General features: G+C 38.3%; 1 protein-coding gene across 1 annotated transcript in view; it reads right to left on the bottom strand.

Moving 5' to 3' along the window:
- Window positions 1–526: 526 nt before the first annotated feature.
- Window positions 527–22,173, bottom strand: part of CPEB3 (cytoplasmic polyadenylation element binding protein 3) — a 126,265-nt gene continuing 104,618 nt past the window's right edge. The window contains exons 9-10 of the mRNA XM_008581608.1: window positions 10,095–10,209; window positions 527–876 (exon numbers count right to left, since the gene is read on the bottom strand). Coding sequence (XP_008579830.1) covers window positions 527–876; window positions 10,095–10,209 — 465 coding nt within the window. The remainder of the gene's footprint in view (window positions 877–10,094; window positions 10,210–22,173) is intronic.

Below are 22,173 nucleotides of genomic sequence, written 5' to 3'. Positions count from 1 at the left end.
CATTGGAATGCATTGACACAAGGAGAGTCACAGCAGAGACAAAGAAAAGACGAGGATGTCTCTCTCCACAAAGCCCATTTCAGAGTGACAGAAGAAGCATCTGTTCTATGATAATATTGGGGGACCTGATCCCCCCTCTCAGCATTGGACAGATCATCTAGGCAACAAATCAACAGAGTAACAACCATTATTCTTTCAGAAGGAGAGAAGAAATCTAGGGTAATTAGAGGAGGGGGAGGAAGAGGGAGATGGGGAGAGATTGGACAAGGGGCATAAAGAATAATTACTTTAAAGAGACAAGAAATTCAACATTTTATGTATACTCCTGAACATTTACATGTTAACTCAAGTTTGTTTGAAGAACACTGTGTAGGTCAAACATGTCACCAGCCCTCAACCTTTGTTAATGCACTGTTAGCACCATCTTTTGAAAAGCACTGGTTTGGTATTCTAAATTCTGTAGGGTTATTTTCATTAAGTGTAACATCACTCTGAAAAAAAAAAAAAAAGAAGGTTCATTAATGCCTTAAATATCAAGGGTGCTCTCTTTTTCAGGCAGCCTAGATGGACTCATGGACTTATGCCAGGCAAGGTAGAGCGGCTCACTTATGATCACAACGTACTTTTCTTCCCAGGGGTCCACAGAACAAACTTCATTTCTTTCCCATAGCAATTTCCACCCTGAGATGCTTACCCGTTTGTCAATGTCATTGTGTTGGAGCTGCACAAAGCGAGCGCTGATGGCTGCAATGTAACTCTGTTGATTGGAGAATGCCACACGGCCAGCACCTTTGGGGTACTTCAGCTCTGGATCCGTATCAATGCCAGCATAGCAGACACCACCATACAAACGGTCCATGATCATTGCCAATTCAACTGCAAGAAAATAAACATGGATATGTATAAATGTTTGGAAGGTACTCTTGCCCAGAAGAAAGACGAATTATTTAAAGATCATGCAGTGAAATTAAAAAAAGGAAAACCCATGTTAAGTATCATGAAGAATGTCCACACCAGTCTTACAACTCAAATAGGGAGCTCCTCATAGGATATTTAAAAATGAAATGGAAAAAAAATGAAGAATTGATACACATACATATAAAAATTTATATAATCAGAACTTTAGCAATAGTATAGAAGGAATGATTTGTCAGTAATCCTGTTCTAATTTCTAACTGCTTAATCCACTGGAATGAACCCTGGATAGGCAAAGCATTTCATGATGCCCTAACAAGCTAATAAGAAACAGTCCTACTTACTGACCTCTAAGACCAAAAGCAATTACTAATGTCACACTGCTATATTAATACTAAGCTACAGAAAGGATTAACTCCTTGTTTTAAATACAGACAATATGTTTCCAGCCTTAAAGTAAATCTTTACAATCAAACATATATATATATTCTATCTCAACTGAGAAATTTCCACACTAACCTCTCACATTGAATTCTAAATAATAATACTAGTAATAGTAATAGCAGCAATGAACATTTACTGAGCACTGACAATGTGCAAGCTCTAAGCTGCTACACAAGCAATAAAAACATACCCATCCTGCACCTTGCTATACATCCAAAGGTCTGGTCTGTACTCCTTGCCATGTTTCTTCTAAATATGCCTTTAAATTGGTATATTTACAAAACGCTTTTAGAGAAGGCATATGGAAATTGGACCATGCCAAAGGCCTGATATACTAAAATGATCCCCACCATAAAGATACCATGGAGAGACATGTAGCACTTACCTGCATCCCAGATTGCCTTACGTAATTGTTTACTTGATACTGGACAGCACCTCCTCCAGGCATGACCATTTCTTTCAGGCCACTCACATAGTATAAGTCCAATAGACTCAGCCCTATCCCTGTGAATGACCCAAGAACCTGTTTCCTTCAAACACCTAAATATGGTATTTGGAAAGGAGAAGGCGGGGAAGATAGAAAATAACCTGGGCCACAGCTAATGTGAAAAGACTATCACACAGTAGAGCTCCATGGGAATCAATATCTGGGGAAAAGGAAAGCACTACAACCAGGTGGAGTGGGGGAAGAGTTTTGAGTAGATACAAGGGCTGAAGGGGCTGAATGAAGTAAGAACCCCAACAGATTTCTACAAACAGAAAGAAAGCCAAGTTCTTGTAATACAAAACTGCTGAGGCCGTAAGAAAAACTGTTGACATGTCAGAAAGGCTATCTTTCTATCTAACTTCTTCAAAACTTCTTTCCATAACAGACTGCCTAATATTGGTGATTGTTTTCTAAGTGCCTATTTTTAATAGGAAGAATGAACTGCAACCAAGAGGAAATTTTCAGAAGGTGAGAAAACAAGCTAGCAATAACTAAGCCCAAGAGTAAGTGCTACTAAAGATAAAGTGCATTTAAAGCCATCTTAATTATCATTATGGTCAGAATTATTGAGTCATATTAGACAAGGGAGCACTGCTCATTAGAGCTAAGTGGACTCTGACTGCAGTCTCGGGGCAGGATCCAGAAATCACATTCATTCAGATGCAACAAGAATGATGTACACACCCTGAATATCAGAGTCCTGGGGTTTTGTAACACTTCATCTCAACAATCTCTGATGGTTTGAGGATCTTCTCATATGGCTAATGTTATTCCAGTAACAGAGACCAAGAAAATGAAGTCAGCATTAATTGTTAATTGAAGTCATTAATGAACTTCCCTTACTGGTTGAATGGGCTTAATAAATAAGTTACCACAGGACTCTGAAAATTAAATACTAGTTTTCCAAAGACCAGGCTTCCTCTGGAATGGAATAAGATAGGGAACACTCTCTAAGCCTGGTGAGTGGCCAGGAAAAGAATGCCGGCAAAGGAACACTTGTCTTCCACCATAGGAAGGACTCAAGAAAGCGTCTGATTTAGAAAGAAAGCATACCAGTTGTAAGCTTGAAGCTCCAGCTGAGGAGAAGAGTTACTGGAACCACAAGTTCTTTACTCTGTAGCAGTCTCCAAAGGAATCTTAGTGATCCTTTGATGCCAGAGAAGGTGCCTCCACAAGTACATTCTATGACTTTGTGAATCTGTCTGCTGGAAAATCATCCTCATGTGCCAAAGATTAGATCATGACTGCTGTTGCTGGGAGTTAAGTACTTTTGATAAGAAGCAGAAACCCTCACCCACTTACGCTTTTAGGAAAACTAATTATAAATAAATCGTTTCCATTTGTGAGCTTATATATAGTCATTTTCTTGGCCACCAAAAAGTCTGTAGACATTTGAGCCAATAAGGTCTCACTCGAGTGAAGGGCAATTTGTTGAGAAGCTAGAAGAAACCAAGATGACTAAAGAAAGAGTTTTTTGGAGGAGACATTGAAGATTTCCCATCTCTCTCTCTCTACCCTAATCCTAATCTACACTTTAACTACAGAAAGTCTAATACTATGATCATCTTTAAAGAGAAGTAAATAATAGTCAAACAACTGCTGTTTGTATTTGGTCTTTTACTCAACCAGTAAGTCTTCACTCAGCACACTTCCTGCAGGCTGAACTGCTATTAGACTCAAACACCACAGGGATGTCACCTAAGTATCAAACAGAGTTTCTAATTATTGAGAAAAATAACTACTTTTTCAATAAGTAACCACTTTTGTCAATAATTTTAATGCTTTAAAAACAGCATACAAAAATAACTAATTTAATTCATCTACTATTAACATAGGTGACTACCAGAAACACAGAGCAAGCCTTCCTGAAGTCCTATAAATTTCCAATCTGAGATTGTTCTTTTTTATATAGAAGATATATAAATGTATGACTACTTTCAGAGACTAGGTTTTTAAAACTTATTTAGAGTGAGTATCATTATTCATATGGGATAGTCCCATACAAGTTTTCTTCTTCTGATGGGAGGGAAGTGGTGATAGAAAGAGGGACTATCAATTTGACCACCTGGAGGGAGGAGAGAAAAATAGAGTAAAAGCAGTAAAGGTCTGGCAAGAGCCAACCGAAAATTTCATGGGTTCATCTGTACCTTGTGATTTCAACCCTGCTCATAAAATCTGACCCCTTGATCAAGCATGTGTCTTAATCGGAGAATGTAGTAAAGCCACGTACTAAGTCAATGATAGTGAATCCTCATTCTAAATCATCCTCTGTAGAGGCAGGGACAGAGTACCTCTCAGGAGCATGTTCTTAACATTTAACCCAAGGAAGATAAGGGTACAAGAGCAGGGCGTACAGGTGAAGGATTCTGGAGTTCACAGAGAAGTGACAGCAGGCAGAGAGTCTACAAGGATGTCAGGACTCTCCAAAATGACTTTTTCCCCCCTTCTCATCCGGTGTTCACAGGGTCAGTCTGGTCACCACATAGGTGGAAAATTAGTGGGTCTGGTAGCTATGTCCAGGGTATACTGTACTTTGGACAAGATGCTCTGTGCTCCTAAGACAAAAGTCGTCTCATGAACAACTTCCATGGTAGCAGCAACACTACTATATGAGTCTAATCCACATGCTGGCTCTTGTGATAAGCTTCATGGTGTCACAGACTGGAGAGGGAAACAAGAACACTGCAGCTGTGTGGAGCACACAGTAGACCCACGAATTCCTCTGGGTTGTGGTGACTATGTCTCTCAGATTGAATCTAAACCTCAACGATGGTTCCTTGGATGTGCTCCTGATTCTTCAGAGAGATCTGAAAGGGACCTTAGTTCATCAGAGAGGAAACCATGATGACCCCCCACCCTGCTTCACCTCAGGGTCCTGTTCCTATTATTTAATTACATTCAAAGCCAGCCCTAAGGCAATGGCTAAATCTGAGAGAGCCAAGTGAGACAGAGCAGGAATGAGGATTTCCAAGGGAAATAATCAACTCATTCATCTTTACAGATTTTATACTGTGTATCTAGAAGCCACATTTCTTCTCTTTGGAAATACGAGAGTACTTCAAAAAGTTCGTGGAAAGATTTGTCTTATCTTTCAATTCTATTTTTCCATGAACTTTTTTTGAAGTACTCTTATAGAATTAAAAGATAATACAAATCTTCCCATGAACTTTTTGAAGTACCTCACAGGGGAGAAACAGACAGGAAAGAGGCATAAGGCACCTCAGGATAAAAAAAAAAAGAGGTCTGGATTTCTGCAAGAAAGGGAGATTTAACTTGATGGTGGACTTTCTATAGTTCAGCATGATTGCCAAGTTGGTTTGCAAGAGCAGTTCACATATCTCAAGTGGAAGAAAGGTACTCATAAGCTTCCACTCTGCATCAGATATTAAGAAGGTAAAAATATTTTCAAATAGATGGTATTAACAGCCAGCTAAATCAGACAGACAGAGTACTTGATTAAATCAAACTGGTACCAAGTTGACTGTTACTAACATCTCAAACCTCAGCTTGTAGCTTCATTCTGTGCAAAGATCCCCGAACTTGGAAATCTGTAGATTTAAGTATGAATCTTGGGCTTTTTACTTATTGTGGTCTTAGACCAATTATTCCATCTGAACTCTACTTCCTCATCTCTAAAATACAGTCTATCACTTACAACTGCACAGGGTTATCATGAGGATTAAACAGACATGAGAGCTCTGAGAATACTGCTCAGCACAGTGTACTCAAATGTTTAGTTTTGTCCAGGAGTAGTCTTCCCCCCTACTCATAAATCTTTGTTTAACATTATGTTGGTCTAGTTTCTGCTTGATAAGCACCAGTTCATCCCAGTCTTACTTTGGCTTTATGCTAACGTTACTCAACCTGCCACTGATAATAGCAAAGTTTGACATCAGCTGTGGGTGAGGGTTTGCTTTTTGGGGGGTGGGAGAACAAAACACACACTAACATTAGAAAATTCTTAGCCCCAATTCAGTTATCAAGTCAGTATGCCAAATCTGTAGTTTATCTAGGACAACTCATACTGAACTTGGGACTTGAGGAGAAAAAATCCACTGTTGAGAAACTTAATATAGGATGATTTCTGCCTGCTACCACTTCACAGAACAAAAAGAAAGGATATGGTTACAATACTCCTATTTCCTAAATCACAAATCAGGATGTGATTCCTATACATGTGAACTACCATAAAGTTTGTAAAGAATGTCTGAAATAAATGATCTTAGAAAAAGTCAGGATGTATGTTCTCTAAATATATGCCACATATCACTGAATATTTACCTTAAAAGTTTTTACCCCCTACAGAAAAGCCATCTGCATAACAGTCAGAGTAGGGAAGGGAAGTTAGAGAAGGAAATTTCAGGATGCATCACAGAATATTAGTAGGGGAGAACAAGAAAGAAAGGAAAGAATTATCAGAGCAATAGTTAGGAAAGACAGGAGACCCAAAGTAGGCTTCAGGGGCTCAGATGAGCAATCTCTCAAGACTGATTTGTTCTGCAAGGCCTAGTCTGATAAACTGTCAGAAGGAAATTATAAAGTGGAAGAACAACTCACATGCCTCTAATAAGAGAGAAGGACTGGGAGTTTTTCAAGCTTGATCACGGTTGGGAGAGGATGGATCCCAAAACCTGGTCACTGAGGCAGTCCTCAAATCATATGCCTAAGTCAAGAAGTTGGGGTCTGAGAAATACTCATGTGAATAAACTGGAGGAGAGTATTGGGACCAGACACTTCATTCTTCACTTTTTCCTGATGGTCTCATCATAACCCCCAAGCCTGGCACCTATTTCCGGCCAAGTGAAGAGGCGTGCATTCTGAAGAGGTCTTAATGCCACAGGGATATGCAACAGGGCTATTTCTGTATGGAGATTCAGGAAGACGCATTGCTCATATTATCTGAATGAAGAGTGGAAATATGATGTTGTACTTCCAGGTAGTAGAAGGTGGAGAACCAGACAAAATGCCCATTTCCCTATACTGACTCTCTGAAGAATATGCAAGCTTTAGCCACATGGTGGCATGGTGAGCCTACCTACAGCCTTTTTGGGGTGGGGTGAGGTAGGGAGTAGAAAGAAAACAAGACGTGAGAAACACCATGAGACTTCAGGCAAGCCATCTTTGGCTTGCTACTGTCGCTGATGGGAGTGATGGAAGGGACAAGAAACAGTAGGAATGTGTTGTTTGACCTAGAGAAACCCACAGTCAGGCAATGGGAAAGCTCATCTAAACTTTCCACTGATATTTTCCCATTTTCAGGTTAATTTTTCCAACCTGAATTTTAAAAAAGAAGGCTTGTCAAAGGACCAGAAAGAGCAACCTAAACTCAGTTGGGATAATACTACTTAAAACATGTTAACATGTTTCTTTTAGAGGTGTTTGTATATTTATGTTTGTAGGGATAAGGATTTATTTAGAACAACTATTAGTGATAATGGTCCCTGCCTTACAATGGGGAAATATTAAAGATAAATGACCTCACAAGATCCAAAGTAATAACACTTGAGTGACAAGATTTCAGTCACTATGAAGTATTAAAGAAAAATTTTTGGCCCAGGATAAGGTGAAAAATCCATCCGGACACCTAAAAAATCTCACCTGTTGATTACTGCCACCCACATCGAGTCCAGGATCATTCTGTATATACTCCCTGAAATAGTTTTAAGACTTTTCAGAATTCCATAATTACAATACACCTTGGAAGTAATAAAAAAAAATGCCTGAAGTATTTCAAAACCAAATTTGAGAATCATGTTAAGGAATATAATTTAGCTTCCAATTAATTATGAGTTAGCATTGTATTAACACATTTCTTGTTTTCTTCTGTTCTTAAATCTTTGACTTTCTATATATGATGGCTGTCTAACACGATAGTGGGATGTTCATTCAGTTTGGAATGACACACACTTGCTCAGTGCCAGTAACACAGTGGATACTCAATAAATGTTTATTGTTCACATGAACTGCACTGTATTGTATTTAAGATTGCTTAGCAAAATCAAAAGGAATTCTTTTAAAAATAGTCTTCTATTCCAAGGCATATACCAGTCCACAAAGCTCAGTGTGTTCCAAAGAAACACAATTTTATGCCCATGGATTAAAGCTGTAGATGTTAACTCTTTTTTTCTAGATTACATGGCCTCTACTCTGGAAGCCTTGGGATTAAATTAAAATTGTAAAACATTAGTATAACTTATGGACTTAGTAAAATTCTAAAACACTAGTATAGATTATTTAGCCACCTAGAAGTTAGCTACATTTATGGGAAGTGTTGGCATGGGGGGAACGTTTTCATTAGACCAAGTAATTTTAGATTACTACTTACATAACTGCAAAAACAAAACAATTTTAAACCAAAAAATTTTAGCTTAGTTTTTTAAAAAACAAACAGAACTTCAGGACTTAATGAAAGATGTACTATCTAGGCAGAGAACACAAAATCCCATTTCTGACTAGATATAATTCTTGTCTATTTCTAAAATTTGAAGCATATTGCAGACACAGAACGTTAAAGAATACAATTTTTTGTTCTGGGGCTCCTTTCTTGCAGTATCAGTGTGATCATAGAGCAAGTGTGAAAAATAAACCTTCGAAGAATTTATAGAAGGAAAATGATACAAAGGCCCTTACCTACCCTTCCAAATCATTAAAACAGGAATAATAAAGGGTGAATAATACAGACTCAAAATATCTTTTCAGATTCCTATCTGGGAAAAAAGAAGAGGGGCAAGAATATTAAAACTAATTTGTGCTTGTAGTTAGTTGCAAAAGGGAATAGCCAGAATACTAGCAATAAATGTCCATTTGTAGAACATCTACGTTGTTAAAAGAATACCAGAGGATATTTCCCTCTCTCTACTCCTAAACATAACACCAGCTAGAAAGGTCAGAAATATTCCACAATACCCCCACCCACAATTTTTTTTAAAGTACAAGCAGTTTAGAAATAAAGGGCTGCATACGCCCTCATCTGGTAATGCTGTTTATGTCTGAGTTAGACCTTCCTACACTTTATTCTCTGACAGCAGATAAAGGAGAAGCATCTCTGTTGCTTTGTCTTCTTTCTTTATTTTGGTACAGTTTTCCATTAGGATGAAAATAACCCAATGACATTTGACTTTCTGAAATAGTGTAATATTACACATTCCATAGTCATAATTAATATGTTTAAAAGTCCTTCAAAATGGAATTATAAACATACCTTTACATAGGTCTACAGTTATCTTTTAGGTGTAGGTTGGAGTTGGGATTTGAATAGATATGTTAGAAACGTTGAAGAAATTTCAGAATTAAGAAGTCATCAAAGTCATACAGCCAAATAGCTTTAGGTTACACTTTATAATTCTGTTTTTAAAACTTGACTTTCATGATGTTTGCTTTTTGTTTTATTTTTTAGATAGAACTAAGTCTACTTGCTTACAAATAACACAGAGGTAGTGTACTTGCGCAACTGCAGTGGCAATGGTAATCTTATTTTTTTGTCTTACTTTTTAAAAATAAACTCAATTATTCTAAGTGCTTTAAAAACACAGTTCTTAGAAATAATCTCATTATATTCCACTGTCAGTAACACTGATGCACAGCTGATTGGATTTGTCTTTGGACTCAAATACTGAAGTCGTCGATTCAGCATCACTTCAAACTCTCCAATCAATTATGATTCTACTCAATCTCAGCAGCACAATTATTTCATAATTGGAAAGGAACTTTTAAAAAACAGGGAAGCTTTTTAAAAGTCATAATAAAGATGCCCAAATTATAATTCATTTCTCAAAGTCTGTAAGAAAAAATAGAAACCTATCTCACTTGGGAAGAGTTCAATTTGATTCCCAGAGCACAATTTCCAGCAATGGTTTGGCTCATCACAGAGTGGACACACAGCTGCACTGGACAGATTTCTGATGGGGTTACTTCCTTTTTTTGTTGCACATTACAATGTTAACTGGCATAAGAACACACATTGCCAAATGTATTATTTTTTTTTAAATGTAGTTAGATAGGAAAGCACTAAATAGAATTCATCCTTTCAACATAATGGTTTAATGAACCATTATGTGTACAAAAAGAAAATAGAACATTTTAGGAGAAAACATTTAATCCTGAAAAAGCTCCATGAAAATGACATGAAAGCCTTCTTTTTGGAGATTGTGTACAGTTGAATAAAAATCTAGAAAATATTTAAGATGAAATGCATTGGGGATTTTGTTGTTATTGGTTTTGTTGTTGTGGTGTTACTTTTTCCACTCACCAGCTCGAAGGGGTCGTGGAACTCCCCCAACAAAGATAGTTTTTCTGGGGTCCAAAGGCTGAGAACCATCCATTACAAAGTCACTGTCACTTAGGTTCCACGGTCGAATTTGCACCTGAAAAAAAGTTGTTTACTTGGTCCTTACTCCATTTCCATCAACCTCAAATGAGAATAAGATGACTAAAGACAAACCTACTGATTTGTGCATTTTACAACATACAAGACCTGAACAAAATCCATTTAATTAGTTAATGTAATCTGCATTAAGTGACTTTCAATAGAGCTCTTGGGGAATCTACTTACAAATACTATTCTCAACACTGTAGACATATACCATGAAACTTATAGAAACCACCTATGGTTTTTTTAAAGGCAGTCTCTTAGAGACAAGATTCTACATTTTGAAACAGATTCATTTAACACATGACAGATTGTTTAAAACCTGTCACAGTACATCAGTTAGCATTTTAAGACCCCATCTAAAGGAAGGTGACAGGAATATTATGAACATTTTCTAAAAATTATCTATATGTCTGGCTTTTTAACTCTCATTACCCAAGTTAAAACATTTTTCTTTCAGCAATATGCTTTAACACAGATTAACACTTGGCAAATTAGCACAGAATTACCAGAGATAACAAAATGATGCAAGTAGAAAGTTATCTACTTTTGACTTATCTGATTTTCCTAAATGAGAATGGTTGAATAAAGGCAAGCCTAGAAATTGAAGCAAATTTTTAAAGAGTACAAAAAGAAACCTCTATGCCAAATTTCTATTTGGCAATTTCTCTTCATTGGGACTCTGACTTCATGACCATAGTTTGTACTATTTTATCATACAGTTAAAAATGAGGTATGTCATCATAATCTTAACCTTAAAACATATTCCTTTTAATCATGACAGAATTACCAAAGAGTAGCTTTAAAAAATACAAACACAAAAACCCTCCCACATTAAAAGGTGATTTTCACACTGCCTGAAAACCAACCAGTCAGGCAGGAGGCCAGGACTGGGTGCAGAAGGGGAATCCTTTAACTGTCCTTAAGGAACATCCTTCTACTGCACCACCACCACCCCCAGCAAACTAAGATAGGAAACAAAACAGTTGAATTTTCATTTCCTTAGTATCAAGAGAATTCTTCATTTTTCCCATTGCTCAAGCATCAACACTTAATGCAAGGAAACACAAGATCATTTCTTATGTGGCTTGGTTTATACCCAAGAGTACTCCCACTTGAAAAGTTAGCATCTCTGCCAATTACACTTTCAAAATGCCTTGAATAGACCCCAAAATTGGCATTTCTCAATTAAAAACAGTCTACATATTCCTTAAGATTGCTACAAAATTTACCCCCACTTAACTTTTTGCTTTTTATTGACACTGTTGTCCTTACCAGTTAGCCAGAAGCAACAAAAATCTCCATTTCTTCTCTAGATCCTGAAAACTTGGACTTGTTTACAATTCTGTTAATATTCACACATGTGCTCCACCTTTACTGCATGAAAAAAACCCAGTTCTTTCCTTATAAAATATGATCTGTTTAACTAAATTGTTGACATTTACCACAGAGGTAGATTTACTACCATAAAGCACCACTTTTAAACACCTTCGTGAGGGCCCATTACTAATTTTTAATTAAAAACATGATAACTTCCTGATACTGTAAGAATAGATGCTAATGTCACCAATTAAAAAAAAAAAAAGGACATGTTTTCTACGCAAAACCCTCTCTTCTAGTCTCATTCCTAACAAAGCAGTTAAGGCAGCTTCGGGACCTGGTAAGCTAATTCCAATCACTTTATGTTAATTAATTTGGTCATGGATCGCTTTCTTTCAAAAATGAAAACAATTCCTGTGTAGTATCCACAGTGGTCTGTTTTCATTTAATCAGAAGTCCGGAAAACGCAGTCTTCTGTAATAGCTGTAGGTTACTGTTGCTCAAAAAAACTCTGCAGCAGATCTCAAACCTTCCTGCTGAGAGCTTTCATTATTGCCTTCTCCCATCCTCCCCCTTGCTTAATCACATCACACAGCCCATTCCTTTACCCTATTCTTGGATTAGGTAAAAATACAGGAAGATGGCTCAGGACACGGTACTGATTAACCCTATTCACAAAACCTACATTTCCCAGCTGCCACCAGAAAACAGCTGCTCAGAGCTGGCAACTTTGCAGAATGAGAGAAATGTCAATATAGGCCAACATCAGCACACTCTACACACTAAGCACAAAGTAATACTGTGGTACTGTTTGTACTGAGAAGTTCCATTCACACTCTGGTTTCTCTCTGAAATATAAGCCCATTCTCATACAAGGCACATTTCTCCATCTTCTTAGGTTTATTTTCAGATCCCAGGGCTTGATCACTTTCTATCTTTCTGAACTTATTCTTTGGATATATTTTCTGGTCCTATTTTTTATATACCTGTATGTGTTTCTCTGCTTTATTATAATACCAGACTTTATAAGCTGACTTAAGTATTTTGTGGAAAGGAGTAGAGTATAAATAAAAGAACAGCTTTTTAATTATCTTTGTTTCTTTGATAATTATTTTGAGAATGGATGAAATTAGCTCTGTCCTAATTCAATATAAATATGCCCTGGAAATACAAATTTTCGTATATAGTCAGTCCTCTGTACCCACAGGTTCTGAATCTACAGCTTTGACCAAGCACAGATTGAAAATATTCAGGGGAAAATAAATAAACAATAAATAACAACAATAAAAAACAATACACATAAAAAACAATACAGTTGTGATTTGGCAGCACATATGCTAAAATTGGAACAATACAGAGAAGATTAGTGAGGCTCCTGTGCAAGGATGACACACAAATTTGTGAATCATTCCATATAAAAAAAGAAAAAAACACAATACAGTATAATGATGTTTACACATCACTTACATTGTATTAAGTATTATAGGTAATCTACAGATTATTTAAAGTATACTGGAGGATGCCTGTAGGTTATACGCAAATACTACGAAGGGACTTGTCTGAGAGAGTCCTGGAACCAATCTCCCCAACCCCTTAGAATACTGAGGGATGACTGCATAGGGATAACTGTGTGTGTGTGTGTGTGTGTGTGAGAGAGAGAGAGTGTGTGTGTGAAACCCCTTAGAATACTGAGGGATGACTGCATAGGGATAACTGTGTGTGTGTGTGTGTGTGTGAGAGAGAGAGAGAGTGTGTGTGTGAGTGTGTGTGCGTGTGTGTGTGTGTGTGTGTGTGAGAGAGAGAGAGAGAGAGAGAAGCAACTCTTCCAGTATGTTGTCAAATAGGCTATACTCTGGGTAGTAAAAGCTTCAACATCCTGAGGACAAGTATAGGGACATCACCCAGAAACAGTGAAGATTCCCTTAAATTAGCCTGACACGATTCTAGCACTCCTTCCTGAAGCAACCTGACCACATTTGCTTGTAAAGGTGACTCTAGGAAGAAGTGGTGCAGTATCATTTGGGAGGCACCACCCCTTTGGCCAGGCCATGTCCTTACATCAGGGGTCACACAAAGTTAAATGCCTGAAGAGCCAGATGAATAGCATAAATGTGTTAAACCACCAGGACAATTGTTAGTAGGCAGTCAGAGACACCTGGAGCAAACCAGTCCTTCTGAAGGGAGCAGGTACTTCTCAGCTCCAGCAAGGAGATACCATTTGTAAATGTTTTGTCAGACTTTTCCATTTTTCAAAAGTAGTTAGAAATTCAGATTTTTATGTGAAACTTCAAGATTCTAAAATTTTAGAACTAATGCAATGTTAAAATCATTGTTTAGGCTAAACAAAACTATTTGCAGATCAAATCTACCCCATGGGTCCCAGTCTATGATCTTTGGCTTGAAGGGTTAAGTTAACACAGCTCACAATGGAACGTTTTGTTCCCTAAGAACTTATGAGAGAAAATACAAAAATGGTTTTTCTTTGGTTTCTCTTTAAAGCATGTATTCCTATGGACGCTCTCGTGAGGATTATGAAACCTACTTTGGTCGAATTATTTTTCTTCTAAATTCTTAACTTCTTTTTTTTTTTTTAAAAAAGATGACCGGTAAGGGGATCTTAACCCTTGACTTGGTGTTGTCAGCACCACGCTCAACCAGTGAGCGAACCGGCCATCCCTATATGGGATCCGAACCCGGGGCCTTGGTGTTATCAGCACCGGACTCTCCCAAGTGAGCCACGGGCCGGCCCTAAATTCTTAACTTCTGAATCAGTAATCTGCTTATCTCCAAAAGCAAAATCTTTTTAAGGATAAAGGCAAAAAACAAACAAAGCTTGCTGGAATAAATATACTAATTTAGTCATACAGTGACTTTAACATCAGACGTCAAGAAATCTAAAAGAATGTAACATTACTAATATCAACAGTTAGTAGTGAAAGTACTAATTTTCGTTTTCAAGGTTTCCCAAAGTGTGTTCTATGGAATGCAGGTCCCTTGGGTTGATCTGCCAGATAAGCATTGTTTGAGAAACACTACAGATTATCTTCTTCTTGGAGTGTCACAGTACCCATTGGTGCATTTAATTAAAGGCTCTAAGAAATTCTACAGGCAAGAAATCTATTCAATGTTGTTTAACACAGCCTTTCTAAAATTATTTCCATGTAATTTTTTTTCTTTTTTGCATAACATATATTAATATCCACACTTTGGAGAATACTACCCTATTTTATCTTACTCTTAATTGTATCAAAATATGGCATAATTAAGACAGTGACTAATAGAACAAAATGTTGCAGAAACTTCACTCCAACCCAGGCCTTTTTCTCACATATTTCCCGCTATTGCTCTGAAATGGGTGTTTCTATAGAAATTAAATGGTAAGAGTACAATAAATTTAAATATTACTAGTCACTCAAAGAATTGAAAATAAATCCACTAAACTGTAAAAATGTTAAAATTTTACTATGAGTAAAGAATAAAATATCTAATTATAGTTCTACATAAAAACTAAAGTTTCATCCTACTTAAAACTAAAGATCATTAATAGAAATAAGATTAGGCGAAGTGCAAATCATAGAAAAAAAATTAAGAAATGCATTATGGGCCACTTCTTTAGGCAGAAAGCAATATGATAACATCATTTTCTAAAAAAAAAAAAAAAATCATTGAAAATTTACAAAAGGCTTCAAGTTAAAATTAAACATAAAATGCATTTCTGTTGTACCTTTAATTATAGGATAACAGAAAACAGTTTTCATAAGAACAGATTTTAACACAATACTCAGGGCTTCGAGTTTCAGAACATGACCAAGCCTCCCAACAGCTCTAGAATTCTGTTTAGACCACATTTTAGTATTTAGATGTTCATCTACTAATACATAATGTTGTCTTGAGCTGATTTTGAATATCTCACCCTATATTTCATCCCTGTCTGGTTACCTCTTTAGCTTACATCCAGCACATGAACAGCACATGCACATGAACAGCATAGTGCCTTCGGTTTCATCTGTTCATCTCAAGACAGCTCCAAAAAGCAACCAAACCGTTCAGAGCCATGTGGTGGCCAGCTCAAGAAACAACCTGACTGAAGGCTTCCTTCTAGCCATTTGTTTTCTTTCCCACAAATCACATGGCTCAGAGCTCAGATACTCTCCTTTCCTACCCTCCATCTCTCTCTCTGATTTCCTTTTTCCTGTTTTCAGTACCCTTCAAACTCCTACTCAAGCTCTTTAGGGAGAAGTCTCCATTTTTCTCTCCCTAATCCTACAATCCTTTCAGTCTACATGAACCAGAAAACAAAGCTGCAGAACCATCAGGACTGCTCTCCCCAACAAGCAGCAGCATCCCAGCTCATCCCTATAGCCAGGATGAGTCAGCTAAACCTAGATCCACTGTCATACAGCTGCAACAGCTCAGTTGTAGTGGTAATGAACTCAGACACACCCCAGCTGTCAGCAATTCTATTTTAAGCATTACAGACCTCACAGAATGACTGGAGTGCCCCAGCAGAATCAGAAATAAACTAGTTGCGGTTTGTGAGGCATCTCTATCTTTCATGGTATAAGAGATTGTTTTATTATTAACCACCAAAGCTAACAACCACGACAGCAATAATTGTGGTTTGGAATCTTCAAAGGACATTCATACTTGGTATTCTCATTTTGACCTAATTTTTACCACATAGCTCCCTAGCAAATAGGTCAGCCAACTGCCAGGAGTTTATATGCTACCTATTATTCTCAAGCGCTGTTCTCCACCCAATAGAGAGGAAAAGGGGATGTCCTCCTTGTATCTTCTGGGACCTAAAGCTGATCAGAGTCTTTGGCTTTGATAAGACTTCTGAATCCAGTAGCTCTGGGGCCTCCAGTCAGGATTCCATCAGGCCTCAAGCCAAAAAGCTGTTAACTCTCACACTCAGACTATTCGTCTCATTCCTCAGATACAAATAGGCCCCAGAGAACCTCATCAAAATAGCCAGGATTCTTCCTAGACAGGGAGCCCAACCCTGGGAAATTCTCTCATTCCCTCCCAGGATGGTTCCAAGCCCACCATTACATTTAGAAAAGTCAAGGTTCAAAAAGAAAATCCCCGCCACCTGCGCCAGCTGCAGAGCCTACTAGATGCAAGGAAACCACAGGTTTTACAGACTCTTTGAGACTTTCAGTCACTGATGAATAATTCAAGCAAAGCACTCTGTGAACTGTTTCACACGGGCACCCAGTGTGGAAATACAAGGGTACCTTTAAAAGTTCATGGAAAAATAGAATTAAAAGATAATATGAATCTTTCCATGAACTTTTTCAAGTCCCCTTATAGAGTATGCATAAACTGCACCACGAAAATGGTTATGTATATCCTTGCACTATGCTTGATTTAATAAAGTCATTATTGGGCCGGCCCGTGGCTCACTCGGGAGAGTGCGGTGCTGATAACACCAAGGCCCCGGGTTCGGATCCCATATAGGGATGGCCGGTTCCCTCACTGGCTGAGCGTGGTGCTGACAACACCAAGTCAAGGGTTGGGATCCCCTTACCGGTCATCTTTAAAAAAAAAAAAAAAAGTCATTATTATCAACCAAATGTTATAACCAGAAGACTCAAGTCAACACCTTATCAATGCCTTTTCTCTAAAGGCATTCCTGACTGCGTTGGAAACATCTGACCATTCTGCCCTTTGAGCACTGCCCTCATCACAGCTACTCTCTACAACACTTCTGTCAGAGCACCTGTGGCTCCTTGGTTCACTTACTAGGCACATGTATATTTCCCACTATTGGACTCTAGGGTCCTCTAAGGCTGAGACTATATATCTGTGTGGATCCCAATTGCCCAGCCCAGTGAGTGCTCTGTGCAGGTTTGGTGAGTAAACAAAGGTTTTCCTGAAGGGCAAACACTGGTGCCACAAGATGCCCCGCAGCTGCCCTTCTACAGCTCTCAGACCACACTCTCTTCACTCTGCTGAAAGCCACTTTCCAAGGGCATGGAATACAGTGTGTTTGGTCACCAGTGGGTGCCCCAAGGCTTGGGCTTAATCAGTATAAAATTTTTTAAAAGTTTTTAAAAACTTTTTTTTAATTAGCAATAACAATAATTTTTTAAAATGTATCAATATACGATGTAGTTGATTTTCGTGTCCCTTTACCAATTCCTCATTTTCTTCCCTCTCTCTCCCCCTCCTCCCATCAACATCATATCTGTTCACTTGTCTTAACTAGTTCAAGGAATAGTTGTGATTGTTGTGTCTTCTTTAATCAGTATGAATTTCTGATATCACCAGGTGACCCACTCAGTGATGAGAATTACCTAGTATTCATCATCACTGCTGATGCTTCCACATCAGGTAGAAAGCATAAACATGACAGCTGATTCCCTTTTGAAAGAAAGAAGCTTCTAGCACTTTTGAACACTTAGACTGCACCATCGTGCTAGGCATTTTACTCACAGCCACACTTAAACCTTACCACAACTGAATGGTCTAAAAATTATCCCCACTTTAGAGATAAGGAGGATCAGAAGAGTAAAGTCATCTCAGGACTGAAATCCAGGTTTACCTGACCCAGAGTCTATATTTTCTTTACACAACAATCATGTGGTGCACCTGTGAGGCTTTCAGTCCTCCAGGCTACTGGCCACCAGTCACAGCTTCCTGACAAGCTCCTGGACAAAGTGCATTTTTACTAGTAAGTGATTGACCACTCTCTTCTCTCCAAATTCATTCTGCCCATTTTCAATGCATTAAGAAATGACCCATACTCTTCTTAGACCCAGAAACAAAATTAGCAGTTAGAAAAGCTTAAAAAAAAAAAAAAAAAGATTTAGCAATGAAACTAGCACTACATTCACTTTTTTGTGTGTGTGTGTGTGTGTGTGACTGGTAAGGGGATCGGAACCCTTGGCTTGGTGGCTTGGTGTCGTCCTCAGCCAGTGAGCGCACCGGCCATCCCTATATAGGATCCGAACCTGCGGCCTCAGCACTCCCAGCACCACTGCGCTCCCAGCGCCGCACTCTCCCAACTGAGCCACGGGTTCGGCCCTACATTCAGTTATTTTAACTTCCAGGTTCACAGCCCAGACAGTCTTGTACCCCAGCCAGATGATTTTGTCCAATGTCGACATAAATGTGTATTTTCAGCTCCATGGTACTAGGACAAGGATGTTGTTACTGGCATGCTGATTACTAAGACTCTTGAGAGGAAAGCACACATAAAAGTTCAGGTTACCTAAGTTTTTCCTGGGAATAAGCCTATTCTTTGAGTGAGCTTCACGGAATACTCATTCCACAGAAATATGCACAAGTGTCATCCCCAATGCAGGTTACATAAAATTCTGGATTAAACAATATTACACAAATTTATATACTGTAAGACTTTTCAGAACCTTACTATATCACTGTTTCCCAAATGTTTTTGGCTGTGAAACTTATTTTTTTTTTTTCCTTTTTGTCTTTTTTCGTGTCTGGCAACGGATTGCAACCCTCAGTGTTGCACCCGTACCGGACCAGGACCAGCAACGGGATCGCAACCCTCGGTGCCGCGCCCGCACCTCACTCAGCCAGTGAGCGGGAACCGGTCTGTATGTGGGATCCGAACCCTCGGCGGGAGGGCCGCCACACTCCCAAGCAGCGCACTGTAGCAGTGCGCCACCGGCCGGCCCCGTGAAACTTTTAATTAAAGGATAAAATAGATTTAAAATGCACAAAATAAGTGCTCAATAAATGACACTTATTGTTATAAGCAAGCCTTTTGTCTATGATCCTCTCAAGAGACTAGTCTTTGACAGGACAAGTATTCTTCAGAATACACTTTGGAAAACACTGAATATGATCCCTTAAGGGACAGTACTGGTATTTTGTCCACTACCTATCATTTAGTAGAATGGAACTGCAAGATCTCTTAGACATCCCTGAAAAAGGAATACAACTTGAAGACTCAAACACTAAGAAACTCTGGACCCATTTTCAAATTCAGAGACTAAGGGGAAAAAAAATAGAATTTATTATGAATAGGAGGTACTTCTCTCATTGTAGAGGAGAAATTCCTTCTCTGGAGAAATTCCAATAATGGAAGGTACCCAAACCACAAATTTAGACCAAGAATTCAAAGAACAAATAAATAAATCGAGATGACAAATGCTGAAGATTTCTGAGGTGGGATATGACACATGATGATATGGCTTAGTCATGAATTTTAAGATGAACACACAAAACTCGATATGATTGGGCCAAGATTAAACTATAGTTATGTCTTAGGAGGTAGTAGATAGAGAATGAAACAGTCTTAGTAAATACACAACAAAAGAAGGACTGAGGCAGTCAATCAAGGGGCCCTATAACTTAGCCTCCACCTGTTTTTCCCAATTTAATTTCTCTCTATGCCCTTTCATATATTTGTGCTCCATCTAACCAGCCTAATTGTTCTCCATTCATGTCACACAATTTTCCATTTCTGTGTTCATGTTTTTGCCTTTCCCTGAAATGTCTACTCCCCTTACCTCCACCTTTTTCCTGGCCAACTCCAAATTCTCTTTATCCTTCAAGGTCTAGTTCAAATGACATTTCATCCAGGAAGTTTTCTTTCATCACTCTAAGTATATAAAAACTCTCCAAAATATATAATCTGTATTTTATTTTCATTGTTTTGTTATTTTTCTTCATTTGAAAAATATTTGAGAACCTTTTATGTGCCAGGCTCTATAGACACTCTGTGAATTTACTCATTTTACCTATCCATTAACTAGCACTGATTGATAACAACCAGTACTGTGCCTTGACCACAGTAGGCACTCAAACATGGTTTGAAGGAAGGCACATCATTTTTAAAAGAGTCTATGTGGGGCTGGAAATAGCTATAATAATAGGTATGATTCCCTATAAATGGTGTAATGATCAGGGAAGATTCACGAAAGAGATGGCATTTGAGAGGGGTCTTGAAGTAAGGGTAGGAATTAGAAAGTTAGATGAAGGTAGAAATATTTCAGTTTGTTTAGAATATGGGGTTCAGAAGGAAAGCAGAAAAAGATAAGGTTGGAAAAATTTTGAAGCCAGACTGGGAGGGTCTTAAATCCCAGGCTAAGGGATCTGGACTGCTTTTGTAATTAAATAAAAGTGAGTAAAAGTGCTAGAGATCCCATTGATAGATAAATGGGGGGAGGAGAGGAGAGACCAGAATGACAGATCAGACAGAATTAAAAACTGAAGAAGTAAACCAGCCTTTATTTCCAGGTTTCTTGTTTCCACCATTCTTTTCAATTTTTGTTTTTCAAGTTTTAAGTGGATGACCATGTTACTTGACCATTTACCTAAAGAACAGACCCTATATAAGCATGCTTCAGTTTGGTGATATTTGTTTTAAATATACAGCAAGATCAATCTGTCATATTTCAGGAATATAGAAATTGTGATTATGCTATAAATTCTAAGCAGGAGGAAGCAGGAAACTCCTGACACTCCTTTCAAGTTGGTTGCTATTCCACATCTCTGGCCAAAGTGTTCTGGAAGGTAAGAACCATAAATATTTCTTTCCTCACTTCCTTTTCAAGATTACTCTTTTTCAGCCCCTATCTCTGCTGGACCACTGTAGTTCTCTTGCGCTATCAGTTTGCTGTCTTGAACTTCCAGGTTCAATCTATTCAGGCATTCAAAAAGTAGAGCCACCTTAATGAGAGGGACCACTGTGCACAATATCTGCCTGTTTCACTGGAAGCCGCACTTAGGCATAGCTGTCTTCTAAGATGCTTAGGACACCTTTGCTACGTAACTCCTCATGCTGCAGGAAGGAAAAAATCACAGATCTAGAAGCTTTGCAATAGCTCCTAATCTTTCCAATTTATCTTCCCATTCTTTGGAACTGAGAAGTTAATCATGCCAATAAATACAGTTTCTTCTGCCATCTTTCAGGACCAGATATGTACAGAGAATAGTCTGAGTGGAGTTATTGGAGAAAGGTAACCAATGACCAAAAATATCTCCCTAATACAACCTGAAATCCACTAATTTGGGATTCTTTGAATGAAAAAACAAACATGATCCTGGACAAGATAGGTGAGAGGGGACCTCACTATCAGGCTCTACATTAGGAAAACAATCTGATTAACCTGATCCACTCAAAGGAAATTGGAGTTTCAGGGGAAGGAATAAGGGAGAAGAACAAAGGGTAGAAAACCTATGAGGTCATTTTGGAACACGGTATATTTCCAAAGAGAAATCCAGGGAGGGTCAGAGATAACCAAACAACAGAATGAGGATACTGGGGGTCCTGAAAGTTAGGGAATGAAGGTTAGCTAAACCAAAAGGTCGGAGCAAGGAAGAACCATTGTTCAAAAAGTTTGGTGAATGAGCTCTAAAAGTTGATTTTGCCTTGACCTATTATTGCCAAGGACCTCATTTATTCCCTAAGGTTCTACACAGCTCTCTCTTTCTAAGGGCGCATGCACAAGGAGGTGAAATGTACCAGAACCTGGGTAGGGAAGTATGACCAAATGAGGTTGCGAGTGGTGGATGTGGAGCTAAAGCCAAGAAAGAGAAGATTTCAAAAATTAAGCCAAAAAAGCTGAAAACCAAAATGGGATCCAGTTCATTAAAATTACAGGTGTTAGGGGACTTTTATGTTCCCCATCCTATGTTTTATTCAAACTGTTTATAC

Source organism: Galeopterus variegatus, unplaced genomic scaffold, assembly GCF_000696425.1.
Source record: "Galeopterus variegatus unplaced genomic scaffold, G_variegatus-3.0.2 Scaffold2402, whole genome shotgun sequence".
Lineage (NCBI taxonomy): Eukaryota > Metazoa > Chordata > Mammalia > Dermoptera > Cynocephalidae > Galeopterus > Galeopterus variegatus.
Note: the sequence above shows the minus strand (reverse complement) of the source record. Positions and strands in the feature narration are given on the sequence as shown.